This window comes from Entelurus aequoreus, linkage group LG11 (genome assembly GCF_033978785.1).
Source record: "Entelurus aequoreus isolate RoL-2023_Sb linkage group LG11, RoL_Eaeq_v1.1, whole genome shotgun sequence".
Lineage (NCBI taxonomy): Eukaryota > Metazoa > Chordata > Actinopteri > Syngnathiformes > Syngnathidae > Entelurus > Entelurus aequoreus.
In genome coordinates, this window is record NC_084741.1 from 6275716 (window position 1) to 6296100 (window position 20385).

At 38.6% G+C, this 20385-nt stretch overlaps 1 protein-coding gene and 1 non-coding gene across 2 annotated transcripts in view; one reads left to right on the forward strand and one right to left on the reverse strand.

The window, feature by feature from the left end:
* The window catches only part of nr2f5 (nuclear receptor subfamily 2, group F, member 5), a 64713-nt gene that overhangs the window by 29041 nt on the left and 15287 nt on the right, over positions 1-20385 (forward strand). The window contains exon 2 of the mRNA XM_062062323.1: positions 17197-17477. Within this exon, the coding sequence (XP_061918307.1) occupies positions 17197-17477 (281 nt within the window). The remainder of the gene's footprint in view (positions 1-17196; positions 17478-20385) is intronic.
* On the reverse strand, positions 10601-10682 carry trnas-gcu (transfer RNA serine (anticodon GCU)). The gene has a single exon. It is a non-coding gene; the product is annotated as a tRNA-Ser (tRNA).

Genomic DNA, 20385 nt, shown 5'->3' on the forward strand with positions numbered 1-20385 from the left:
ATGAAAGTTTGGGCACGCGATGATGCCTCTTCCTCTTCCTCCTCCTCCTCCTCCTCTTCCTCCTCCTCCTCCTCCTCCTCTTCCTCCTCCTCCTCCTCCTCCTCCTCCTCCTCCTCCTCCTCCTCCTCTTCCTCCTCCTCCTCCTCCTCCTCCTCCTCCTCCTCCTCCTCCTCCTCCTCTTCCTCCTCCTCCTCCTCCTCCTCCTCTTCCTCTTCCTCTTCCTCCTCCTCCTCCTCTTCCTCTTCCTCCTCTTCCTCTTCCTCCTCCTCCATGTTTGTCTGTGTCTCCACACACCTCCACACTCCCCAACACCGCCTGCAGTTCTAGTTGTTGTTGTTGTTGTTGTTGTACATACATGCTGTAAGTGCCTGTCATGCATCCTGTGCATGCACGCTGTAAGTGCCTGTCCTGGCTGGTGGATGCATCCAGCTGCATTGTGTGAGATACGTCCATCGAGCTCATGAAGTATCCGTAGAAAATGCTGCAGGACATCAGATGTATTTTTCAAACTGCTCCTAAAATGTGTTGCCATACATTCCTTCATTAGTCAGCACAAACACATTTGGTGCAACCTGCTCGCCCTTCAACCTGACAGGCTGCAGAAACGTGGAAATCCGCTTTTTTAAACATTCATTTTTGCGTCAAAATATCTCTTATGCGTTTAAAAAAAATATATATATATATATATATATATATATATATATATATATATATATATAAAAAAAATAGGAAGCCTCTCTCTCTCTGTTCTTCTTGTCTCTTGTCTTCTTGTCTCTTGTCTCTTGTCTCTCTCTGTTCTTCTTGTCTCTGTTCTTCTTGTCTCTCTCTGTTCCTCTTGTCTAAACACGGCACTGAGTTGCAGGACGGGGAGATCATCAGGAGCACCCAAACAAGCTAAATTAGCTAACTAGTACATATTGATACCAAAATGTATTTTGATACTTTTCTAACTAAAGGGCAGCCCAAAAAATGTATTTTTCGTCTTTATTTGAACAACAAATGTTAGAGTACATGAAACATATGTTTATTATTGTCATTTAGTCCTTAAATAAAATGTTGCACATACTAGACAACTTGTCTTTTAGTAGTAAGTAAACAAACAAAGACTCCTAATTAGTCGTATGCAGTAACATATTGTGTCATTTGTACACCTATTATTTTGTACACATTATGAGGGACAAACTGTAAAAAATGGATTATTAATCTACTTGTTCATTTACTGTTAATATCTGCTTATTTTCTGTTTTAACATGTTCTATCTACACTTCTGTTCAAATGTAATAATCACTTATTCTTCTCTTCTTTGATACTTGACATTAGTTTTGGATGATACCACACATTTAGGTATGGATCCGATACCAAGTAGTTACAGGATCATACATTGGTCATATTCAAAGTCCTCATGTGTCCAGGGATGTATTTACTGAGTTTATAAACATAAAATGAATATTAAAACAGGAAAATATATTTTGTGATGATAAAAAATATCGATGTAATCATAGTAGTATCGACTAGATATGCTCTTGTACTTGGTGTCATTACAGTGGATATCAGGGACAGATCCATTAAGAGTTTGTACAGAAATATGTCGTATAGGAATGAACTATACACAATAACACATCAAAAAAATAATGTGTCACGTGAATGATTTTAAAGTAATACCTTTGTGACGTGAAAAAAACCTTGTGTGTACTTTTTGTTTTCAAAATAAAACACAAAGCAGTTTGGCTAATGAAGATGAAGTCTAAAAACAAGTTTTGTTCTTTTCTTAGTTCAGTACAACAGTTTGGCCAACAAAAATGAAGAGGCGTGATGCCTCTCACATCGAATACACAATCTTCACAACCTGCATTCAGTTGGATGAGATGACAAAACATTATCGCTAGTATTGATGTTATTTGAACACTGATCCAGTTAAATAAAGGAGGAGTAAACAAAGTAAAGACTTTATAAACAAGTTGTGACAACGCTTACGACACATCACCTGCAGCAAAACATCAAATAGTTTTCTGTATACTTTTAGTGCGGGGACAATATTGTCCACACCTGTCTCCATCTAAACTCAGCAGTGTCTCTTAAACACACGGCGGGAAGCGAGGGAAAATGAGGTTAAACCAAGCGCTTGGCTCCGTTTACTCCGAGGGGAAATGTCCACAGCAAAGTCTGTGTAGTTATTCCGCCATGATTATCGAGCCAAACGACGCTAGTGCGCATGTGCCTGACTTCCTGTTGCCTAAAATACATTAATAAATGACAGTTTTCTTGCTAATTAAACAATTAGACGGTATTACTAACCGTCTGGAATTTTATCCGGAATTATTATTATACTGTTTGTTACATCCCTCCTCCATTACAAGTAAAAAGTCAAGGACGCGGATGTTGGTCCATGTTTTAGGTCTTACAGCAAATAACGAGGGCGGTTAAATTTGAGCCCTGCATTAGTACCGCAATACTCTCCTAGTACTGGTATACTGTACAACTCTAGTGGGTGGTGAAAGTGTAAAACGCAAATGTTGTTGTTTGGAATGGTCAATGATCTTGTTATTCCCACACCAGTGAACCATTCCCTGACTTGCACATTAGCTCCTCCTATCTTCACTGCCCTTGCAGGTCAAAGTGCGAGGCCAACATAAAGCCGGTAGAGGTGTCACACGACAGCAGCGTAAATGTGCGTGTTGACTTATTAAGTCAAGCATGAGTATCTTTATGTTTCAAACATCATGGAAACGTGTGAAGGATGAAAGTTGACATGCTTTGCCAGCTGGAACTTGATGGCTCTAAGACTCATAAAGAAGGACCTGAAGTGTCTAAAACAGGGGTCACCAACCTTTTTGAAAGCAAGAGCTACTTCTTGGGTAGTGATTAATGCGAAGGGCTACCAGTTTGATACACACTTCAATAAATTGCCAGAAATAGCCAATTTGCTCAATTTACCTTTAACTCTATGTTATTATTAATAATTAATGATATTTACACTTAATTGAACGGTTTAAAAGAGGAGAAAACACAAAAAAATGACAATTACATTTTGAAACATAGTTTATCTTCAATTTCGACTCTTTAAAATTCAACCGAAAAAAAGAAGAGAAAAACTAGCTAATTCGAATCTTTTTGAAAAAATTAAAAAAATAATTTATGGAACATCATTAGTAATTTTTCCTGATTAAGATTAATTTTAGAATTTGGATGACATGTTTTAAATAGGTTAAAATCCGATCTGCACTTTGTTAGAATATATAAAAAATTGGACCAAGCTATATTTCTAACAAAGACAAATCATTATTTCTTCTAGATTTTCCAGAACAAAAAATTTTCAAAGAAATTCAAAAGACTTTGAAATAACATTTAAATTTGATTCTACAGATTTTCTAGATTTGCCAGAATAATTTTTTTTGAATTTTAATCATAATAAGTTTGAAGAAATATTTCACAAATATTCTTCGTCGAAAAAACAAAAGCTAAAATGAAGAATTAAATTAAAATCTATTTATTATTCTTTACAATAAAAAATAAATTTACTTGAACATTGATTTAAATTGTCAGGAAAGAAGAGGAAGGAATTTAAAAGGTAAAAAGGTATATGTGTTTAAAAATCCTAAAATCATTTTTAAGGTTGTATTTTTTCTCTAAAATTGTCTTTCTGAAAGTGATAAGAAGCAAAGTAAAAAAAAAAAAAAATTGATTTAAACAAGTGAAGACCAAGTCTTTAAAATATTTTCTTGGATTTTCAAATTCTATTTGAGTTTTGTCTCTCTTAGAATTAAAAATGTCGAGCAAAGCGAGACCAGCTTGCTAGTAAATAAATAAAATTTAAAAAAAATCGAGGCAGCTCACTGGTAAGTGCTGCTATTTGAGCTATTTTTAGAACAGGCCAGCGGGCTACTCATCTGGTCCTTACGGGCTACCTGGTGCCCGCGGGCACCGCGTTGGTGACCCCTGGTCTAAAACAACACACTAATTAAATGACTTACACTTACAAAGTCTCCCAGGCAGAAAGCTGTTAGAAACAAACGTTCCTGGGATAAAATGGCAACCAAGGTAATCAAAAAGGTTAACCAACGAACGAGATTTCTCTACAGAATCTCCTCTCTGGTCAACAAAAGCACCATGAGGATTCTGGTGGGAACTCTCGTTCAACCCTTTTTCCATTACGCATGCACCTCCTGGTACCCTAGCACCTCCAAAACCCTCCAATCTAAACTCCAAACATCTCAGAACAAGCTAGTCAGGTTACTTCTAGACCTCCACCCCAGATCCCACCTCACTCCTACCCACTTCTCCAAAGTGGGCTGGCTCAGGGTGGAGGACAGAGTTAAACAACTTGCACTGAGCCTGGTCTATAAAATCCACTACACCTCCCTGATACCGAAGTACATGTCAAACTACTTCCTTAACGTACATGACCGCCATAACCACAACACCAGGGGGAGCTCCACTAACCACGTTAAACCCAGATTCCGAACTAACAAAGGTCTTAACTCATTCTCTTTCTATGCCACATCAATATGGAATGCGCTCCCAACAGGTGTAAAAGAAAGGGCATCTCTATCCTCCTTCAAAAGCGCACTAAAACAACACCTCCAGGCAGCTACAACCCTAAACTAACACCCTCCCTGGATTGTAAATAATCAAATCTAGACACTTTTTCTTATGCTTTCTGATCTCTCTCTCTATGTCCACTACTTGCTGTACATATCCTACCAAGTCAGTCCTACACTCTTTCAATGTCCATTTCTCTGATGATGCAATTGTTGATGACTGAAGTGATGATACCAACCAACAGTCAAAGTGTGAGGGGCCAATAGTGACATCATCATTATTTGCCATAGGTCATAAAAATATCAATAATTATCAATATCGACCAATATAATAATAATATTTAAATAATTACTGCATAACACAAATTCCTTTCCATAGTTCAATAAGAATAATAGGGCAAAATAATGATGTTATTTCCTGGCACTAAACCTGCAGAAAATAGTTCTTCTCAGGTTTCTCTGTTTACATTTTCACACTTGGCACTAGGGATGATACTCGAAACCGGTTTTCCCGGTTGTTTGATAAGAAAAGAACCAAGTCCTCGGACTCGAATCCCTTTTTGAGAACCGGTACCCGTTATCGAGACCACTATAGTAAAGGAAAAGAGTTGATTCTTTATTCGAATCCCTTCCCGACCAGAAATGCTCCGTGGGACATCACAATAAATGGCGTCACGTAGCTCAGTCATTAGGCGCAGATAGCGAAAGCAGGAAAACAATGGACGGGAAAAAGCGCTCCAAGGTGTAATAAAGTTCAAAACAAAAGCTATAATCCATCGAATAACTTTACTGAGAGATTTGAGCAGGGTAAAACACATGACCAACACTTTTACGACCAACCGGAAACATAGCAACCAGGCTAGCAACGCACCTCCTTTACGGCAGCTGTCGCAACGTTCTTAAAACAACCGCAGCACATACATATATATACAACATATCTCCCTTTTTGAACTTTTGTTTTTCTTTCCTTGTAAACAAAACAAAATCACACTGTAGATGTGTTGTCTGTCTAATTATAAATAATGCAGACGAGGCGTGTTGGCTGAGTTCTTGACGTTTACTTTCACAGCGTGGCAACATGCAACACTTTTCGGGGCTACCGCGCATGCTCGTCACTCCCGTTGCATGCTGGGTAGTGTAGTTGTTATATTCTCTCGCTCATAACATTTTTCCCCCATGAAGAAATAATGTTAACTCAATAAAGTGTATTTCTTTTTTTAGCTTTAACTTTTCATTTATTAGCATTGTAGCCACATTTGCAAAGAACTTTTCTCTTCATAGAATTTTCTTTCAATAAAGAAATAAAGTGCAAAAATGTCAAAGCATCATAACAAACAGTTATGTTCCAATAGCAGCAGAAGTGCACTTTTTGGAGAGCTGTATTATTTCCAGTTTTGTGCCCAAGGGACTGATTTTATTTAACACTATATTATTATTTATACACCTATAGTGATCACAGAGACAGCTTGTTTTTGTGTTACTGTATATATTTGTTTCTCTGAAAAATCCCACTTAATATACTTTGGGTAACAACAGTCAATATTTATTTATTTTATTTTATTTTTTTAGGTGGGTAACAGTCAATATTTATTTATTTATTTATTAGATTTTATTTTTTTATTATATAATAAAAGTGAGCTTTTGTTAAACCAAATATTATGTGTTTTTTTCCATATACAACAACCTATCTGGACTCCATAAGAGAATCGATAAGGAATCGGTTCGATAAGAGGATTCGATAATAGGCTCCAACTCGATAATTCCTTATCAAACATCATCCCTACTTGGCACTATTTTCTTACACTTTATGATGAAGCATTTCTTACATATCCCTTCATTTTAAGAGATTATTGTTAAGTGTTCAATGTGATTTGACTACTTTGTTGACGCCGTTGGAGTCTTTTCCATGCTTGTGAAATAGTGACATCATCAGTGGTCCACCAAGCAGATTTACAAACAGAAGGGTACCACGTTGTTACTTTGGCGCCTATGACAATGGAAATGCAAAAAGAAAAAAGAAATAAGAGTCGATACTTGAGTGTAAATGTGATGTGAGGTTGTTGTTTACTGATGTGTTGTTTACTGATGTTCCAGTGGGAGGTGAAAGCTTTAGAAGCAGACAAGAAAAAGAAAAGCTCTATTAAAGCCAAGTGGCTAATATGTCTGCAGGGGCACCGTGACCTCAGGTCCAAATGTTGATAGGCCTTAATTGTATTTAGCCGCTGTAATTCCGCTAGCAGTCTGACCCCTCCGGCTAATCCGGGGCATCCAGGCAGCGAGGCGTGCGCCGCACCAGATGCCATTTGCTGAAGTGGCATTTTGGAACGCGGCAGCTGAAAGGTCCCCGAGGTACCTCCGCTTTGCTGGCGTGTCGCCGCGCCTTCCTCCGCCTCACTCACAAGCCTTCAAGTTTCCCCTCAAACTATTTTGCTCCAGCCTGGAATGGCAGGCGGGAAAGTGCTGACTTGCCTATTTGTGTGCGTGTATGCTAGCTAGCGAGCAGAAACTGTTGTCCGTATGTTTGTGACAGACGAGAGACGACCATTTACCTTTTGAGGTTGATGGGGGGGGGGCTGTATTTTATTAAATTTTTTTTTCCATAAAGAAATACAATCATGTGTGCTTACGGACTGTATACCTGCAGACTGTATTGATCTATATTGACATACACATACACAATATGTATATATTGTGTTTTTTTTTGTTGATTTAATTTAAAAAATATATATATATATTTATATATTTTTTTAATTTTAATTTTTTTTTTTTTTTTTTTTCTTGCGCGGCCCGGTACCAATCCCGGTGGTTGGGGACCACTGACGTAATGGATATCAATGAAAACGCGTTCAATAAAATGTTGGATACACATACATTTGTTGGTCGGAAGAACGCGGAAGTTACAAAGCAAGGTTGGTTGCATGAACACTCGCTCTCTAGCAACACAGGAAGTGATCCCTGAGCAGTGGGAGGGACATGCTAACGGCTAACAGCCAATCAGGTCATCACGTCTGGTTGCGCCATCTTGTTGTCTGGCGGATGGAAGAAAAGTCCAAATGAAGTAATTGTCGATAAACAGATCGTAGTCACCTCGTCCGGTCACCATTCTGGTGTACAGAAACAACAGGTAGGAACTAAAGTGCGGACTGAATAAATAACAAAATATAACAAATCTTCTACTTAAAAATAATAGTAATTTGGTCCAATAATATTTTAAGTACATAACATAAATTAATTTCCATACTTAAATAAGAATAAGAGACCAAATTAAATGTTACACAGCCGCAACTTCCTGTCACTAAACCTGCGGAAAATAGTTCTTCTCAGGTTTCTCTGTTTACATGTGTTACACTTTGCACCGTTTTCTTTACACTTTAATAGTCATTTCTTACATACTCCTTATTTTTGCACCTTCGTTTTAAAATGTTATTGTTTAGTATTCAGTGGGGTTTTACACTTTTGTTGACATTGTTTTCCATGCTTGTGTTGACATTTCCTTTCTGCCTTGACAGCTGAGGGACTATAATCACAGGACGTTACGTCTAAAATCAAATATATTTTTGTCGAGCTCCTTATTTTCTATAGGTCGTAAAAATATCAATAATGATCAATATAGACCGATATAATAATAGTGTTTAAATAATTACTGTATAAAAAAAAATTCCTTTCCATAGTTCAATAAGAATAACAGTGATGTTATTTCCTGGCACTAAACCTGCAGAAAGTAGTTCTTCTCAGGTTTCTCTATGTTTACATTTTCACACTTGGCACTATTTTCTTACACTTTATGAAGCATTTCTTACATATTCCTTCATTTCAAGAGATTATTGTTAAGTGTTCAATGTGATTTGACTACTTTGTTGACATTGCTTGAGTCTTTTCCACGCTTGTGTTGACATTTCCTTTCTGCCTTGATAGCTGAGGGATTATAATCAGAGGAAATTACTTTTCTAATAAAATGTTTACATCGAATATATTTTTCTTCTGGTCCTTATTATTGTCATAAAAAATATTCATATCGAGCAATATAAAAGACTTATTTGGCCATACAGTGTCCAGCCATATTGCCCAGCCCGAGTTGAGGCGTATGTCTTGTTTACCTGCGAGCCGAATGCTTTGAAAATGGATAAAGACACGTATTTTTGTGTTTCATGTTAGCTAGTAGGCTACTTCCTGGTTTGTGGAAAATGATGTTCGGATAACCAGATGGATGGACTCTACTTTTGTTTTGAGTCCAGGGTTGCCTTAAAGGAGGGCTCATATTTTAGGCCACCAAGGCAAACATTATTTTCTTTCCAGGCAGGAGCTCCAAAGCAAGCATGCATACATATACAGTTTTTTAAAATTCATTATTAATATAAACTTGTCAGCTTTTTGTCATTTCATGATGCCTTTATTTCTATTTTTACCTTTTGATAGAGGGAAGTCTTTTTTTTGTATTTTTAAGTTATGTACATGTAGATGCTGCATCACAGGGGTCACCAACGCGGTGCCCGCGGGCACCAGGTAGCCCGTAAGGACCAGATGAGTAGCCCGCTGGCCTGTTCTAAAAATAGCTCAAATAGCAGCCTCTATTTTTTTAATTGTATTTATTTACTAGCAAGCTGGTCTAGCTTTGCCCGACATTTTTAATTCTAAGAGAGACAAAACTCAAATAGACTTTGAAAATCCAAGAAAATATTTTAAAGACTTGGTCTTCACTTGTTTAAATAAATTCATTATTTTTATTTACTTTGCTTCTTATAACTTTCAGAAAGACAATTTTAGAGAAAAAATACAACCTTAAAAATGATTTTAGGATTTTTAAACACATATACCTTTTTACCTTTTAAATTCCTTCCTCTTCTTTCCTGACAATGTAAATCAATGTTCAAGTAAAAAAAAATTTTTTATTGTAAAGAATAATAAATACATTTTAATTTAATTCTTCATTTTAGCTTCTGTTTTTTCGACGAAGAATATTTGTGAAATATTTCTTCAAACTTATTATGATTAAAATTCAAAAAAATTATTCTGGCAAATCTAGAAAATCTGTAGAATCAAATTTAAATCTTATTTCAAAGTCTTTTGAATTTCTTTTAAAATTTTTGTTCTGGAAAATCTAGAAGAAATAATGATTTGTCTTTGTTAGAAATATAGCTTGGTCCAATTTGTTATATATTCTAACAAAGTGTAGATTGGATTTTAACCTATTTAAAACATGTCATCAAAATTCTAAAATGAATCTTAATCGGGAAAAATTACTAATGATGTTCCGTGAATTCTATTTTTAATTTTTTCAAAAAGATTCCAATTAGCTAGTTTTTCTCTTCTGTTTTTTCGGTTGAATTTAAAGAGTGGAAATTGAAGATAAACTATGTTTCAAATTTTAATTGTCATTTTTTTTCATGTTTTCTCCTCTTTTAAACCGTTCAATTAAGTGTAAATATCATTAATTATTAATAATAACATAGAGTTAAAGGTAAATTGAGCAAATTGGCTATTTCTGGCAATTTATTGAAGTGTGTATCAAACTGGTAGCCCTTCGCATTAATCACTACCCAAGAAGTAGCTCTTGCTTTCAAAAAGGTTGGTGACCCCTGCTGTATCAGGACAGGTCCATTAAGAGTTTGAGCAGAAATATGTTGTATAGGAATTAACTATACACAATAAAACATTAACAAAATGATGTGTCAAATGGTTTTTAAAGTAATACCTTTGTGACATGAAAAAAATACAAGTATTGTAAAAAAAAAAAACATGGCGTTTACTTTTTGATATCAAAACAAAACACAAAACAGTTTGGCTAATGAAGGTAAAGTCTAATAAAAAAGATGTGTTCTTCTCTAACGCCCCCTTGTGGTTCAGTACAACAGTTTGGCCGACAACAACAAACACCTCAGTCACAGCAGCTGATGGACGCTGTATTGTCCAAATTAAATTGATTGATTGATTGAAACTTTTATTAGTAGATTGCACAGTCCAGTACATATTCCGTACAATTGACCACTAAATGGTAACACCCCGATAAGTGTTTCAACTTGTTTAAGTCGGGGTCCACATAATCAATTCATGGTAAAACATGACGACGAGGATGGGATTCGAACCCACGCGTGCAGAGCACAATGGATTAGCAGTCCATCGCCTTAACCACTCGGCCACCTCGCCTGAAAGCAACAAATCATATAGTTTTTCTCCTTCGCTGTTTACTTTTAGTGTGGGGACAAGTGTCTCCAATATTGTCCACACCTGTCTCCATCTAACAGCGGTGCGAGGGAAAATGACTGTAGCGTCCCTGTCGCTTTGCTCGACATTTTTAATTCTAAGAGAGACAAAACTCAAATAGAATTTGAAAATCCAAGAAAATATTTAAAGACTTGGTCTTCACTTGTTTAAATAAATTCATAATTTTTTTTACTTTGCTTCTTATAACTTTCGGAAAGACAATTTTAGAGAAAAAATACAATCTTAAAAATGATTTTAGGATTTTTAAACACATATACCTTTTTACCTTTTAAATTCCTTCCTCTTCTTTCCTGACAATTTAAATCAATGTTCAAGTATTTTTTTTTATTATTATTATAAAGTATAATAAATACATTTTAATTTATTTCTTCATTTTAGCTTCTGTTTTTTCGACGAAGAATATTTGTGAAATATTTCTTCAAACTTATTATGATTAAAATTCAAATAAATTATTCTGGCAAATCTAGAAAATCTGTAGAATCAAATTTAAATCTTATTTCAAATTCTTTTGAATTTCTTTTAAAATTTTTGTTCTGGAAAATCTAGAAGAAATAATGATTTGTCTAGCTTGGTCCAATTTGTTATATATTCTAACAAAGTGTAGATTGGATTTTAACCTATTTAAAACATGTCCTGAAAATTCTAAAATTAATCTTAATCAGGAAAAATCACTAATGATGTTCCATAAATTATTTTTTTTAATTTTTTCAAAAAGATTCGAATTAGCTAGTTTTTTTCTTCTTTTTTTCGGTTGAATTTTGAATTTTAAAGAGTCGAAATTGAAGATAAACTATGTTTCAAAATGTAATTGTCATTTTTTCCGTGTTTTCTCCTCTTTTAAACCGTTCAATTAAGTGTAAATATCATTAATTATTAATAACAACAGAGAGTTAAAGGTAAATTGAGCAAATTTGGCTATTTCTGGCAATTTATTGAAGTGTGTATCAAACTGGTAGCCCTTTGCATTAATCACTACCCAAGAAGTAGCTCTTGCTTTCAAAAAGGTTGGTGACCCCTGTTATATAGCCTAGCTAGCTATTTTCGAAAACCGGTTTCGTTTAAACTTGCACTTAACAGTTGGGTTTTTAAAAACCAATAAACCCTATAATTGTCATGTTGCCATTCAATACATGTAGCCCTCAAATCTCTCAATATTTTACACACTAACACTTGATCTTGTTGTTGATAACTTCCCCGTCTCTTTCTTAGTAGCGCGCAGGCTAAGCTAACTAGCAAGCTAAGCTAAGCCTGAGAAGCTTCAAAGTCCGCTGAGACGAGTCTGACGCAAATAAAAAGTTTTTGTTTTTTTCACACGATATGCGAATAAGTAAAAATGCGTAAATGAAGGATTTAACGCCGACTTCCAAGCCACGACGCTCGTTAAATGCTTGTTCTGTCCATGCTGTGTTCGCTGTGAGCTGCTTGGTTTTCAACCCATTCCCGGTTGCTAGGGGATTGGTAGGCGGAAGTGACGTGGGTGCGCCCTCACCCATTGTTGCCGCAACATTTTTTTAGGGCACAACGGCAAATAAGAGGGCGGTCGCCGTGGTTACATTCGAGCCCTGCATACATTGTTACTCAAAAACGGGAAACTAAATGCCTTTAAATATATATTGTTTTTAAAACGCACGCCACAGTGTTTTGATCATCTGGCTGCACGCTAGCTAGCAGGCTACTTCAGTAGGATTTATTTTCAACATTGGTATCCAAACGTTTATTCCTAACCTTCTCCACGCACCTTCTTGGAAATGAGTAGTTTTTGCCAAATGTTAAACGCCACATTTGGACGTTACGCTTCCATTATTCTCGCCATCGCCATCCTTCTGCCTTCCTTTCATGTCCTTTCCTGAGGCGTGTCTCTGTCCTCATCATCCTCACATCATCCTCGTCATCGGCAGCGAGACAACTGTGGCTCTTTGTGTCCTTCACCCGCCCTCGCCGCTCCTCCTCATCCTCCCACTCATCATCATCATGGTCATCGCCGGGAGGCGGTGAAGTGCTCGCACAATGAGCCTTTTCAGCCGCGGAGTGGATTGGCCACGATCATCCAGCATTAATCAATAGGAGGAATTCATTTCGCTGGATCACGGGCCGAGCTCCCGACACGCCACGGAATCGGCGGACCGTTGTTGTGGCCGGCGCTTCAAACGCGGAGATGATTGACAGCCTAAATGCTAATGTTGCTATTACATAAATGCAAGAGGGTCAAAAACAAGTGCATATGCAAAAAATACACAAAACAATCGCATGAGATAAAGGCTGCAAGTTGACAAACCAAAACAGAAGTTAGCCAGACTACAAGTAATATATCCTGGCTACTAGGAAGTTAGCGAGACCACAGGGATTTTACCCTGGCCACCAGGAAGTTAGCTACACCACAAGGAAGTTACCCCGCCTACCAGGAAGGTAGCCAGACCACAAGGAAGTTACCCTGCCTATCAGGAAGTTACCCTGCCTACCAGAAAGTTAGCCAGACCACAAGGAAGTTACTCTGGCTACCAGGAAGTTAGCCGGACCACTATGAAGTTACCCTGCCTATCAGGAAGTTACCCTGCCTATCAGGAAGTTACCCTGTCTACTAGGAAGTTACCCTGCCTACCAGAAAGTTAGCCAGACCACAAGGAAGTTACTCTGGCTACCAGGAAGTTAGCCGGACCACTATGAAGTTACCCTGCCTATCAGGAAGTTACCCTGCCTATCAGGAAGTTACCCTGTCTACTAGGAAGTTACCCTGCCTACCAGAAAGTTAGCCAGACCACAAGGAAGTTACTCTGGCTACCAGGAAGTTAGCCGGACCACTATGAAGTTACCCTGCCTATCAGGAAGTTACCCTGCCTATCAGGAAGTTAGCCAGACCACAAGGAAGTTACTCTGGCTACCAGGAAGTTAGCCGGACCACTATGAAGTTACCCTGCCTATCAGGAAGTTACCCTGCCTATCAGGAAGTTAGCCAGACCACAAGGAAGTTACTCTGGCTACCAGGAAGTTAGCCGGACCACTATGAAGTTACCCTGCCTATCAGGAAGTTACCCTGCCTATCAGGAAGTTACCCTGTCTACTAGGAAGTTACCCTGCCTATCAGGAAGTTAGCCAGACCACAAGGAAGTTACTCTGGCTACCAGGAAGTTAGCCGGACCACTATGAAGTTACCCTGCCTATCAGGAAGTTACCCTGCCTATCAGGAAGTTACCCTGCCTATCAGGAAGTTACCCTGCCTACCAGAAAGTTAGCCAGACCACAAGGAAGTTACTCTGGCTACCAGAAAGTTAGCCGGACCACTATGAAGTTACCCTGCCTATCAGGAAGTTACCCTGTCTACTAGGAAGTTACCCTGTCTACTAGGAAGTTACCCTGCCTACCAGAAAGTTAGCCAGACCACAAGGAAGTTACTCTGGCTACCAGAAAGTTAGCCAGACCACAAGGAAGTTACTCTGGCTACCAGGAAGTTAGCCGGACCACTATGAAGTTACCCTGCCTATTAGGAAGTTACCCTGTCTACTAGGAAGTTACCCTGCCTATCAGGAAGTTAGCCAGACCACAAGGAAGTTACTCTGGCTACCAGGAAGTTAGCCGGACCACTATGAAGTTACCCTGCCTATCCGGAAGTTACCCTGCCTATCAGGAAGTTACCCTGTCTACTAGGAAGTTACCCTGTCTACTAGGAAGTTACCCTGCCTACCAGAAAGTTAGCCAGACCACAAGGAAGTTACTCTGGCTACCAGAAAGTTAGCCAGACCACAAGGAAGTTACTCTGGCTACCAGGAAGTTAGCCGGACCACTATGAAGTTACCCTGCCTATCAGGAAGTTACCCTGTCTACCAGAAAGTTAGCCAGACCACAAGGAAGTTACTCTGGCTACCAGGAAGTTAGCCGGACCACTATGAAGTTACCCTGCCTATCAGGAAGTTACCCTACCTATCAGGATGTTACCCTGTCTACTAGGAAGTTACCCTGCCTATCAGGAAGTTAGCCAGACCACAAGGAAGTTACTCTGGCTACCAGGAAGTTAGCCGGACCACTATGAAGTTACCCTGCCTATCAGGAAGTTACCCTGCCTATCAGGAAGTTAGCCAGACCACAAGGAAGTTACTCTGGCTACCAGGAAGTTAGCCGGACCACTATGAAGTTACCCTGCCTATCAGGAAGTTACCCTGCCTATCAGGAAGTTACCCTGCCTACCAGGAAGTTAGCCAGACCACAAGGAAGTTACTCTGGCTACCAGGAAGTTAGCCAGACCACAAGGAAGTTACTCTGGCTACCAGGAAGTTAGCCGGACCACTATGAAGTTACCCTGCCTATCAGGAAGTTACCCTGTCTACTAGGAAGTTACCCTGCCTATCAGGAAGTTAGCCAGACCACAAGGAAGTTACTCTGGCTACCAGGAAGTTAGCCGGACCACTATGAAGTTACCCTGCCTATCAGGAAGTTACCCTGCCTATCAGGAAGTTACCCTGCCTATCAGGAAGTTACCCTGTCTACTAGGAAGTTACCCTGTCTACTAGGAAGTTACCCTGCCTACCAGAAAGTTAGCCAGACCACAAGGAAGTTACTCTGGCTACCAGAAAGTTAGCCAGACCACAAGGAAGTTACTCTGGCTACCAGGAAGTTAGCCGGACCACTATGAAGTTACCCTGCCTATCAGGAAGTTACCCTGTCTACCAGAAAGTTAGCCAGACCACAAGGAAGTTACTCTGGCTACCAGGAAGTTAGCCGGACCACTATGAAGTTACCCTGCCTATCAGGAAGTTACCCTGCCTATCAGGATGTTAGCCTGTCTACTAGGAAGTTACCCTGCCTATCAGGAAGTTAGCCAGACCACAAGGAAGTTACTCTGGCTACCAGGAAGTTAGCCGGACCACTTTGAAGTTACCCTGCCTATCAGGAAGTTACCCTGTCTACCAGAAAGTTAGCCAGACCACAAGGAAGTTACTCTGGCTACCAGGAAGTTAGCCGGACCACTATGAAGTTACCCTGCCTATCAGGAAGTTACCCTGCCTATCAGAAAGTTAGCCAGACCACAAGGAAGTTACTCTGGCTACCAGGAAGTTAGCGGGACCACTATGAAGTTACCCTGCCTATCAGGAAGTTACCCTGCCTACCAGGAAGTTAGCCAGACCACAAGGAAGTTACTCTGGGTACCAGAAAGTTAGCCAGACCACAAGGAAGTTACTCTGGCTACCAGGAAGTTACCCTGTCTACCAGAAAGTTAGCCAGACCACAAGGAAGTTACTCTGGCTACCAGGAAGTTAGCCGGACCACTATGAAGTTACCCTGCCTATCAGGAAGTTACCCTGCCTACCAGGAAGTTAGCCAGACCACAAGGAAGTTACTCTGGCTACTAGGAAGTTAGCCAGACCACTATGAAGTTACCCTGCCTATCAGGAAGTTACTCTGCCTACCAGGAAGTTAGCCAGACAAAGGCTGGTTTAGTAATCCTCAACAGTTTTAGTTATATTGTAAAACTCACAATCGTCGCCTGTAGTGATGAATAAAGAATGTTTTCAAGTAGGAACGCTACGGACGACTTAGAAGACGGAACATCAATTGTACTTCCGATTCAAAGCTTGAAACGCTGCAGTGAGTCAACTCCTCCAAAAGATGGCGCCGTAGCACAAGCATTTACACACCTTTTTCAGTGTATTTGCTTGTATTTGGTTTTGTTTTTTCTAACTCGTCAGCAAAGCAAATCCATAAACTAGTTGCAGATTTTTATAAGTCGCAGGGTTCAAAGTGTAGGAAAAAAGTTGCGGAATTGACTGTACACTGTAATAAATATGAATTAATGATGGTAATTACTAATATTTTATTTTTTTTACTTTTTTTTTTTTTTTTTTACTTTTTTTTTTTATATTAAAACAAAAATAAAATAAAAAATTACGAATATTTTAAAATGTTTTTGCAAATGATGAGTCCGCAATATGCGGGCGTATGTAATAATCTGTCGGTGTTGTGAAAACTTTTAGTAACATTTTGAAGTGTCATAATCAGCCCTTTATATTATAAAAGAGCAGTTCATCAACAGTTAAGACACACAAAAGTACTAAAAATTGGTACCGTTGGGTACCGGTATTGATACCTGGGAATGCGATTGGTACACATCCCTAGTCCCTGCCCATTAGGACATTTCAAATGGAGAATTTTATTTTGAAAGTGAAGCAGATAGTTTATTTTGTGCAAGACTTCCAGAAGAAGATTCTAGCTGAGTTGATGTTCAGTGTTGCAGACGTGTGCCACAATAGAAGGTCTGCGTATATTTAGTGCGAGGACTCCACCGCCGGTGGAAACTGACACGTTGACTATAATGGAAACAGAAAGAGCAAGCTGCTGTTCCGCGGCCGTTACGCATCCAGTGGAAACGCTGGGTTAGAGTGTTTTGTCGTTAGCAATAGTGGCTACATTGATATCCTGACGTGTGTCTGCTTGCTGTCTCCATCAGCTGTGCAGCGAGGTCGCACGTCCAACTCCCAGAGCAGCCCGGGTCAGTACCTGAGCAACGGCGGCGACCCGTACAACAGCCAGCCGTACCTGTCGGGGTTCATCTCCCTGCTGCTGCGGGCCGAGCCCTACCCCACGTCGCGCTACGGCGCCCAGTGCATGCAGGGCAACAACCTGATGGGCATCGAGAACATCTGCGAGCTGGCGGCCAGGCTGCTCTTCAGCGCCGTGGAGTGGGCCAAGAACATCCCCTTCTTCCCCGACCTGCAGCTCATGGATCAGGTGAGGCCGCGCCAGGAAAGTCCTCGTCCGTCTCTGCATGTCCGCACCAACAAAAGTCATATTGGACCAAAAGTACAAAAACAAATCTGTCTGGAGCCACAAAAATCCAAAGCCATATTACATACAGATAGTGTGTTATGAGATATAAATTGAATTAAAGGAAACTAAATGAGCTCAAATATAGCAAAAATGAGGCATAATGATGCAATATGTGTAGCCTAAATAGCATGTTAGCATCGATTAGCTTGCAGTCATGCGGTGACCAAATATGTCTGATTAGCACTCCACACAAGTCAATAACATCAACAAAACTCACCTTTGTGCACTCGTGCACGACGTTAAACGTTTGGTGGACAAAATGAGACGGAAAAAGAAGTGGCATAAAACACGTCCTAGAAAGTCGGAGAAAGTTATACATGTAAACAAACTATACGGTGAGTTCAAGGACCGCCAAAATTAGTAGGACAAAACGGCGCTCGCCAAATACTGGAATCAGTGAAGCATGTTTGATATAAACAGTGTGATTTATAACAATTAGGGAGGTTTGTGTCATGTTTGTCCTCCTACAGAAACCATATTAAAACAAAAAATATATTATTTTCCCCTCATCTTTTTCCATTTTTCACACATTTTTGAAAAAGCTCCAGAGAGCCACTAGGGCGGCGCCAAAGAGCCGCATGTGGCTCTAGAGCCGCGGGTTGCCGACCCCTGGGATAGTTCAAGTTGCAGCGCCACCTGTTGAAAATGTTCTTATTGACGCTTAGCACAACATTTTAAATTCGTCCGCTTTTGTTCACTCCACGTTTAGTTTGGACAAAAATGGCGCCGAATGTTTTCCCATATTTGATACACCATCTGATGCCAGGGGTCAGCAACCTTTTTGAAAGCAAGAGCTACTTCTTGGGTAGTGATTAATGCGAAGGGCTACCAGTTTGATACACACTTCAATAAATGGCCAGAAATAGCCAATTTGCTCAATTTACCTTTAACTCTATGTTATTATTAATAATTAATGATATTTACACTTAATTGAACGGTTTAAAAGAGGAGAAAACACGGAAAAAATGACAATTACATTTTGAAACGTAGTTTATCTTCAATTTCGACTCTTTAGAATTCAAAATTCAACCGAAAAAAAGAAGAGAAAAACTAGCTAATTTGAATCTTTTTGAAAAAATTTAAAAAATAATTTATGGAACATCATTAGTCATTTTTTCCTGATTAAGATTAATTTTAGAATTTTGATGACATGTTTTAAATAGGTTAAAATCCAATCTACACTTTGTTAGAATATAAAACAAATTGAACCAAGCTATATTTCTAACAAAGACAAATCATTAATTCTTCTAGATTTTCCAGAGCAAAAATTTTAAAAGAAATTCAAAAGACTTTGAAATAAGATTTAAATTTGATTCTACCGATTTTCTAGATTTGCCAGAATTTTTTTTTTGAATTTTAATCATAATAAGTTTGAAGAAATATTTCACAAATATTCTGCGTCGAAAAAACAGAAGCTAAAATGAAGAATTAAATTAAAATTGATTTATTATTCTTTACAATAAAAAAAAGAAATTACTTGAACATTGATTTAAATTGTCAGGAAAGAAAAGGAAGGAATTTAAAAGGTAAAAAGGTATATGTGTTTAAAAATCTTAAAATCATTTTTAAGGTTGTATTTTTTCTCTAAAATTGTCTTTCTAAAAATTATAAGAAGCAAAGTAAAAAAATGAATGCATTTATTTAAACAAGTGAAGACCAAGTCTTTAAAATATTTCCTTGGATTTTCAAATTCTATTTGAGTTTTGTCTCTCTTAGAATTAAAAATGTCGGTCAAAGCGAGACCAGCTTGCTAGTAAATAAATACAATTTAAAAAATAGAGGCAGCTCACTGGTAAGTGCTGCTATTTGAGCTATTTTTAGAACAGGCCAGCGGGCTACTCATCTGGTCCTTACGGGCTACCTGGTGCCCGCGGGCACCATGTTGGTGACCCCTGATCTGTGCTATACTAGTCCCTTTGCTTGTTAGCTACTCTGTGAAGGCAAGTTCCCAAACAAAGAGTCTCTTTGCTTTTTTAAATTGAAAATGCCTGGAAAAATCCACCTGGGGCCAGCACTTTGATAAAGAAGTTGAGAAACACTTTGAGAATTTGACATAGAACTCAAGGCGGTTTATTGAAATGAGGATTTTGCCAGTTCTTTAGGGCATTGTTTTTCAACCACTGTGCCGCGGCCGTGAGATACAGTCTGGTGTGCCGTGGGAGATTGTCTAATTTCACCTAATTGGGTTAAAAATATTTTTTGCAAACCAGTAATTATAATCCGCAAATAATGTGCCGTTGTTGAGTGTCGGTGCTGTCTGGAGCTCGGCAGAGTAACCGTGTAGTACTCTTCCATACCAGTAGGTGGCAGCAGGTAGATCAGGGGTCACCAACGCGGTGCCCGCGGGCACCAGGTAGCCCGTAAGGACCAGATGAGTAGCCCGCTGGCCTGTTCTAAAAATAGCTCAAATAGCAGCACTTACCAGTGAGCTGCCTCGATTTTTTAAATGTTATTTATTTACTAGCAAGCTGGTCTCGCTTTGCCCGACATTTTTAATTCTAAGAGAGACAAAACTCAAATAGAATTTGAAAATCCAAGAAAATATTTTAAAGACTTGGTCTTCACTTGTTTAAATAAATTCATTAATTTTTTTACTTTGCTTCTTATAACTTTCAGAAAGACAATTTTAGAGAAAAAAATACAACCTTAAAAATGATTTTAGGATTTTTAAACACATATACCTTTTTACCTTTTAAATTCCTTCCTCTTCTTTCCTGACAATTTAAATCAATGTTCAAGTAAATTTATTTTTTTTATTGTAAAGAATAATAAATACATTTTAATTTAATTCTTCATTTTAGCTTCTGTT